This window comes from Lactuca sativa, chromosome 8 (assembly GCF_002870075.4).
Source record: "Lactuca sativa cultivar Salinas chromosome 8, Lsat_Salinas_v11, whole genome shotgun sequence".
NCBI classification, from domain to species: Eukaryota; Viridiplantae; Streptophyta; class Magnoliopsida; order Asterales; family Asteraceae; genus Lactuca; species Lactuca sativa.
In genome coordinates, this window is record NC_056630.2 from 297,655,474 (window position 1) to 297,663,463 (window position 7,990).

At 35.0% G+C, this 7,990-nt stretch overlaps 1 protein-coding gene across 1 annotated transcript; it reads right to left on the reverse strand.

The window, feature by feature from the left end:
• Positions 1 to 399: 399 nt before the first annotated feature.
• On the reverse strand, positions 400 to 2,747 carry LOC111879001 (uncharacterized). The gene is made up of 3 exons (XM_023875473.3): positions 1,608 to 2,747; positions 1,271 to 1,520; positions 400 to 1,187 (listed from the first exon to the last, which is right to left on the reverse strand). Exons 1-3 carry the CDS (start codon positions 2,745 to 2,747, stop codon positions 400 to 402), a joined length of 2,178 nt encoding a protein of 725 aa, XP_023731241.3.
• Between the last annotated feature and the right edge of the window lie 5,243 nt (positions 2,748 to 7,990).

Consider the following 7,990-nt stretch of genomic DNA (forward strand, 5'->3'; position numbering starts at 1 on the left):
GGGGATTTTTGTTGATCAAGTGATGCAGGGTAAAAATGGTATAATTTTGTTGTAATTTGACTTCATCATGTTTGTAATGAATTCCAATGTTGTTAATGATATAAATGATATTCAAGTGTGAAAATGTGTTCAAAATGTGTATCAATTGTCAAATATAAGCACATAAATAGAACCAAAATGTAACAAAGGTACATTACCAAAATATATGTCATAAATTGACCAAAATGAACATTCCATTAACCACATGAGTGCAACCAAAAACCATTACCAAGTTAAACATACAAGTGTCTGTGCACCATACATAACCACATCATCAAACCATAACTAAAGTTTTCAAAAACAAACAGTTTTTAACAACAAGAGACTAAATAGTCATTGCACCACAACAAACAACCATAATCACTTCTTATATTGATTCCCTCCTTGCCCTTTACAGGTCCTAGAGTTGTGTCCCTTATTCTTGCATTTGCTATAAGTAACACTGATATGTTTCCTTGATAGCTTCTGCACTCCATCATTTTTTGGCCCTTGGGAATGTTCTCCTTGCATCTCATTAACTCCATCACCTTGACTTGCCTTCTGCCTTTTGCTTAACCTTTCACCCTCACTTTGTCTTCTTTTTTTCTTAGGCCTTCCCACCTGAGTGCGATGTGGAGGAGGGATTAGCTTTGTTGGACAATTACTTTTAGGCCACATGGGTCTCCCTTTAATTGGTTCCACCTTAAATGAATAAGCTTTTTGCCATGTCTCTAGCCAATACACCTTGTGTACCCACTTGTAAATGTCAAGCTCAGCCTCAGGGTCTTTGCTCATTTCATTCAGAGTTGCAATTGCATGCCTGCAAGGTACTCCCATTAATTCCCACTTTCTGCAAGTACAAGTTTGGTTCCTAACATCCACCACATGTTGATCTTGCAATGCTCCAGTGACTTGATACTTGTTTGCCCCATTCCACCTAGCAATATATTGTGAAGCACCTTTTTTCCTTGCATCTAGGATGTCTGTTGCTGTAGGTGTTAGTGGACCTTTAGCCTTCTTCATTGCCTTCACGACATTGCATATCCTCTTCATTAGATACTCCCTAATGAACTCTAAACATGAAATTACAGGTTTGTCCCTGCCTTTCTCTATCTTCCCATTAAACACTTCACACATGTTTGACATCAACACATCAGAAACAACTCTTCCTGCACATTAAAATAACATACAATTAATGCTGATAAATAACTGAAACACATAATCATTACCATATGCAAACATATACAATTACCTGAGAAATGACTCCTTGCCCATTGTACAGGAGGAATTTTCTTTAACCATTGACATGCCTCCTTATCATACTCACTAAACTCTTTCATTAAATGTTCAAACTCAGGAATGGTGGTTGCTGATGCACACCTCCATAAATGGTCCCTGTACTCAGTTTGCCCCCACTTCTTTCTCATATTGTCATGAATATGTCTAATACAGTACCTATGCTCAGCATTGGGAAACAATTGATCAACTGCAATTTGTAATCCCTACATGACTCAACATACAATAATTAGAATTAATTTCTTGGTAAAAAAAACACAATCTAAATGATCAATTGATGAATTGTAATTTACCTTTTGCCTGTCACTTATGAAAGTATAGTTTGAGTTGCTCCCAAGCTCCAAGTCATCCCCAAGGTTTTCTAAAAACCACTTCCAGCTAGCTGTGTTTTTAGACTCAACAATTGCATAGGCCAAGGGATAAATTCCATTGTTGGAATCTAGACCAACTGCTGTAAGAACCTGACCAGGGAATGGGCCTTTCATGAAGGCACCATCCAAACCTACTAAGTCTCTAAGATATGCTTTGAAACCTTTTTTCAGTGGACCCAAGCATACATAAATCCTTCTAAACTGCCTTGTTGGGGATGCAAGGTTGCCATTAGGACACACATCTATTTTGACCGTTGTGTCTGGGTTTGTAGCTTGAAGTTCAAGAGCATAGTCCCTCAACAACTCAAACTGTTTTGTGTAGTCCCCAGTTACATGCTTTCTTGCCATATCTTTTGCCCTAAACACCTTATCCATCGAAATACCCACCTGGTAGGTCTTTTGAAAGTGATCTTGTATGGCTCTCAAAGGAATCTTCGGATCTGCCTGAACTTGATCTATGATTTTCTTGTAGATTAAAGAAGCAGTACAAGCTCTGAGTTTTCTTGTTTGTAAGCATGTATGAGTTTGGTTTAAGGTCCTTATAAACCAGTCAGATTCGGGGTTTGACCTAGATGCATGTATATACCAACCACATGTTTCTTTTTGTGTCTTTACTTCTTTGCCCTTGCTTTTTGAAGTGGAAGGTTGAGTCCCCACTTGACCTTTATTGATGACAGGTACAACTCCTCTGCACTGTGCCCTAAGCCTTTGACTGTCATTTTTTTTAAAGAATAGATTCCTTCTTGTTTCTAGTGCGTGCACATCAATTAACTCCTTTAGTTCTTTTTTACTTTTAAACTTTTGCCCCACTGAGAATGACTGTATATGTACTGACCCAAGGCTGCACCTTTTTTCTTTTCCCAAATTTTTTATGAGAGCTCTTCTTTCTCTGTCTTGGTCTGATCCTTCATCCAGTGATTCGAACTCCTCATTGTTGATCACTTCCATATCTTCGGGTTCATGACCATCATTAATACATGCTCCTTCAACATCACTGTCAACATTTAGAAAGAATTCTGCCATGTCCACATCAACATCTTCTATATTGTTCTCCTCATCCATTATGTCATCCACTTTATCTTCATTTTCTGATTGTTTCCCATCATGATCATCACCTTCATCCTTTTAATACTCTTCATCACTCTCTTCAGATTCAACATCCCCTTCATACTCATCAACATCCTCATCACTTCCAATTAAATTTTCCATAAGGTTGTCAAAAAGCTCATTATATTGTTCATCATCATTAATGGGTGGGGCGTTGTAGCATCCATCAATATGGTCATTATCATGAACCCCAATCATCTCATCCCCTACATTAGCAATATTTGAAGTAAATGGATTGTAACATCCTCCAACAACAGTTGCAGCCTCATAAACCTCCTTAACACCCTCATTAGTGTTTTCCTTCTCTTTTAAATCATCAATATCCTCTAAACTAAGCCTCTTGCTACAAGAACCTTCCTCTCTTTTTGAATTCCCAACTCTACCCCTTCTATACTCTGGAGATAATGCATCAGTTTTACTCCCAAAAAGACTCAAAGACATGTACTCACCAATTGGCTCATCATTGACATGGTTCATATTTCTCAATGGAGATTCTACATGAACTTCAGCCTCATATTTATCCCCTTGATCATCATTTTCTGGTAACTCCTCAATGACAACTTTACCCTTTGCATTTAGAGACATGAAGTATGTGAGTAGATTTGTCTTCCCATGTTCTGTGTACACTTCAATCAACTTGTTATTTTGAATAAATTTAGAAAGATTGCTAACATCCTGATCATTCCCTAAAGCTCTAAGACCAAATTGAAAGTCACCATTACATATCCTGAAATGGTAGTATATCACTGGGGATTCATCAGTCAATTCAATCATCCGTGGGGCTGGGTAACCTAGGTCAAGCATTATGGCATCAAGTTCATGTACAGAAAACTCATCTATGTCCACATAATCAAGATAACGCACTTCACCTCCAGTATGCTTTATGTCAGGTAACTTAGTAAACTTCCCACCATGATGAAGCTTAATACTAAACCATGTGGGTGCACCCGCTACAAGTCAAAATTGTACATGATAACAAAGTCAAAATTTGGCGGATTTTAGTATAAATCAAGGGTAAAATGAAAAATAGGAATGTTTAAGAAAACAGAGCAACTTACCATATAAGGATGATACGTCGACAACTTCATTTTTTGGTTTGATCTGCCACATTACGTACACCATTTCGACTTTAAAGTATGACCTTGACTCCTTTTGCTTCGATTAGGTTCTTTGGATAACTAAATATTTTTTTTTTGCAGGTTTAATGGAGCAGAAGGAAGAAGGAGGGAGGTGGGGAGCTGACGGGTGTTTGGGATTGTAAATGAGGGATAAAAGGTAGAAGGAAGTGTTGACATTTGTATGCAAAAATGGCTCCTGTAAGTAAAAAGACATAAATACCCTCACGTGCAAGGCACATGAGGGGGTTAACGAATTCTTTTTAACGGGTGTTAAGTATAGGGACCATTCTCACAAACAAACTAGTCCAAAAGGACCACAAAACCAAAAAACTCGTGGTTTGGACCAAAACCCCAAAAAATTGCATACCACAGGGACCATTTTTGCAATTAAGTCTTATTATTATTATTATTATTATTATTATTATTATTATTATTATTATTATTATTATTATGTTTATTATTATTTTTATTATTATTATTATTATTTTATTATTATTATTATTATTATTATTATTATCATTATTATTATTATTATTATTATTATTATTATTATTATTATTATTATTATTATTATTATTATTATTATTATTATTATTATGTGAAACCCCTATGTATTTGAAAATGAAGGTTTTTGGCTTGAGCTTCCGACCTTTCAAATGTGGACCCAAATAACAATATGTGCCACCGAGCTCTTAGTACTTGGTCTTACTTATTCATGCACCTTTGGGGTTAGGAGGTGACTATTGTTTTCACACAGTCGAGCACTATCAAGAGACATTGAAGAAAGAAAGCTTCCAAGTATCAAGATTCAAGCACAAGTTAACTAAATGAGTCTACTCAACTATGAAGTACACTCACTCAAGCATTACCATACGGAAAGACATCAAGCATTACCATATGGGGAGGTTTGATCGCTCTGTATTTAGAGTACAATAAATTGTGCTAATTGCATTGAATTAACATATGATTGCCCAAGAATGACACGACTATGATGGAATGTTGAATTTTATGTGCAGGTAATCATATATGACTAAAAGTAGGTGGAACCTGTAAGGAAAAAAAGCAAAAGAAAGTTAACAAGCATAGGGGACAAATTCCACAAAGTTATGAAGAAAAATGGTGTTGGGAGATTATACCACTCGTCAATGTTTTTGTCATATGTAAAGATCTGGAGCTCCGGTTGACCTCATTGAAGACGTTTTTGAAACTAGACAAAATTTCCTACAACTTTTATGTTTTGCGTTTCTGCTGATTCTTCCGTTTTCATTTCCAAAAGGAGCACCAAATACGAAGGACACCCTATAGACGTCAAGGACGCCCTACAAACGTCAAGGACGCTCCCTAGGACGCGACGTGGAAAATTGCTCTGAAAATCAGTTTTTCAGTGCCTATTTAAAGGGGACTAAACCCTAATCGTAATTGAACTTCTTCCCTGTAATTTTCCATAATTTTGGAGGGTTCCAAACACATTCAAACATTCTCTAAACACATTTTTGATCATCGATTTCTGAATCCGAGACTACAAATCATCAAGTTCATCATCATTCAACAATTGAAGTCGTTCAAATGATGGATCTTCAACAAGTTCAACATTTGGTTACTTTTTCCTCATGCTTTCGTCGTTTCATACTTGGTTGATTATTAGGCTTCATTAGTTTTATAATTTCAGTTTGTTTTATTAATTTTAGTATAATTACTATTGTTTTTCTTCAAGTTTTTGGTTTTGTGAATTGTATGCGAAGCTTAACCATTAGGGTTACTTCCGGGGATGTTTAGTGTGAATTTGTTCTTTTATGTTCTATATGATAATCTTTTGATAATAATGATTGAAGTTGGGTAGTATGAATTTTTTTGATTTCATAATTAAAATACAGCATTGTCAATTCATCGATTGTTTCAAGTTCAAGTAGTTTAGGAACAAAGACACTTGTTTAAATCCACATATGTTATTGCAACTTGTGATATTAAATGTTAATATTTTAATAGGTAGTTACAAGACACTTTATTGCCAATTAAGTAATTATTCTTAATCCAAATAGACATAGGGAGTTAGATAACTAGTTGAATGAACATATTGTGTACCGAAGATTATGTGTTGCAATATCATAAACCCCAATTACATCTAAGTAACTGAACTAGGATTTTAGGGAAGAAAATTTGTGAATCTGAATTGTCCGAAAACAGAACCGGGAGTACCTTAGTTTTCTCATTTAAAGTTTTGTTTTAATTAATAAAGTTTCAAGTATTTTTTGTTAATCTTTTTGTAAACCTTTCCCTCATAATTACAAGCAATCTATTTTCCATAGACTATTTTGACACATAGTTTAAGTACGAACTCCTTATGGATTCGACCCGACTTACCCTATCTACGTAGGTTAGTTGGTTTATTTTTGAATGATACAACAACATCGATCAATAGTTTGAATGTTTAGGACTTGTGGCTGTAAGTTCTAAAAGGGTTTAAAGACACACATATGTTATCAAATGAAGGTGTATAAGCTTGAGAAGTCTAGATGGAGATTTATCGAACCATCATGTATCAAAAATTTGCACCTTAGTAATAAAGTAAAAAAGTATTGATTTTTAGAATTCTAGTTGATTTCTGGATACATGTTAAAGCTAGTCGGAGCATAATTATTATGCTAGTAGGAGCATAGTTGTTATGCTCAATGTTGCAAGTTGGCAATACTAGTTGTAGGAAACAAATATTTTAAATTTGCAAATTGCAAAGTTTGGGAATTGTTTCGCTATAGAAAGATTTAAGGGAGAGGGCACTCATACTTCGTTTCAAATCTAAAAGCTTAGATTAAAGGATTTTAATGGAACTTAATCTTGGACATATATGAATGTCGTGTAGAAATGATTCAACATAGGAAATCCGATATATAGAAATATCATAGCAAGAGACTGAGCAGATATTAGGTCTTTATGGATCAAGTCCTATATGCTTTGAATATAAGATCGATTACATGTGTCATAATGTTCACTTGTTCTGATTTTCCAAATGCCTTGGGCATTGAGAAGGGAAAAAGAACTAGAACTTGATGTGACTAAAGTTGTTAAACAATTGTCATGAACACTCTGAGGTTATACCAACATATTGGTTGCCTGGAGATAGTTAGAAGTACGGTGTTGGTTGGAAGGACCATATTGATATATTCTGAGTGGAGGTGACTCTTGATCAGATTGATGGTCATATAGGAATATCAAAATGTTTCCATAGTGGAAGTTGATAATAAAATCTTCATGTGAGTTAGATACTTTAATGCAAGGAAGGTGTTCAAGAAGTGTGCTTTGAATTCAAAACTACTTTACTTTGGATTTTTGTAAGTAAAGTTCCAATGGCACATTCTGTAATATCGTTGGCTAAGTCTCTGTGACTTTGAAGCTTCAACATCAGAAAATGACAACACATATAAAGTTGGAATTCTAACACATTTAGTAGTAACAAAAATTTGAAATTGTGAAATGAGCATCATTAGAATAGTATGCAACCGATCTGTTGTCACACCCCGAAAACCAAAGGCGGAAACGTTCCCGGGGTTGACTCCACGTTGAGTATCAAATCCAATGTACATGGTAATCACAGTAAACAACCATTACATTACATATATATGAAAGTTTACATTTGTTTCAAAAGTAAATTGTACAAAAGTTATACATATATCATATGAACAAAACGAGACGAGTCTTCGGAGCACTCCGTCTTCACTAAAAGATATCGTCGGGTACCTGTCTAACTTGGACCTGAGAATACAAGCAGTTTGAAAATCAGCATAAAGCTGGTGAGTTCATAAGCGGTTTTGTTTTGTGAAAATGTATCGGTTTCCTTTAGTTTTCCGAAAAGATTTTGTTATCCAAGAAAATCCCATATTTTCTTATATAAAGTAGTTTAGTTATCTTTTGTTACAGTTCTGTTACAAGTTATAAGTTAACCCTAGGAAAATCCCATATTTTCCTAAATGTAAGATTGATTGAATAACACAGAGTATAGTTTAATATACAAAACTATAATTTAGAAGAACTGTAAATAAAAAGTATTTTGAAAACCTTGGGACTAACATCCCGAACCAGTTATAA

Coding starts and splice junctions, on each gene's coding strand:
- LOC111879001 (XM_023875473.3), bottom strand. CDS start 2,747: ATGGATGAGGAGAACAATATAGAAGATGTTGATGTGGACATGGCAGAA. Junction 1,521..1,607: donor TCATAAGTGACAGGCAAAAG/GTAAATTACAAT, acceptor TGAGTCATGTAG/GGATTACAAATTGCAGTTGA. Junction 1,188..1,270: donor GGCAAGGAGTCATTTCTCAG/GTAATTGTATAT, acceptor TTTAATGTGCAG/GAAGAGTTGTTTCTGATGTG.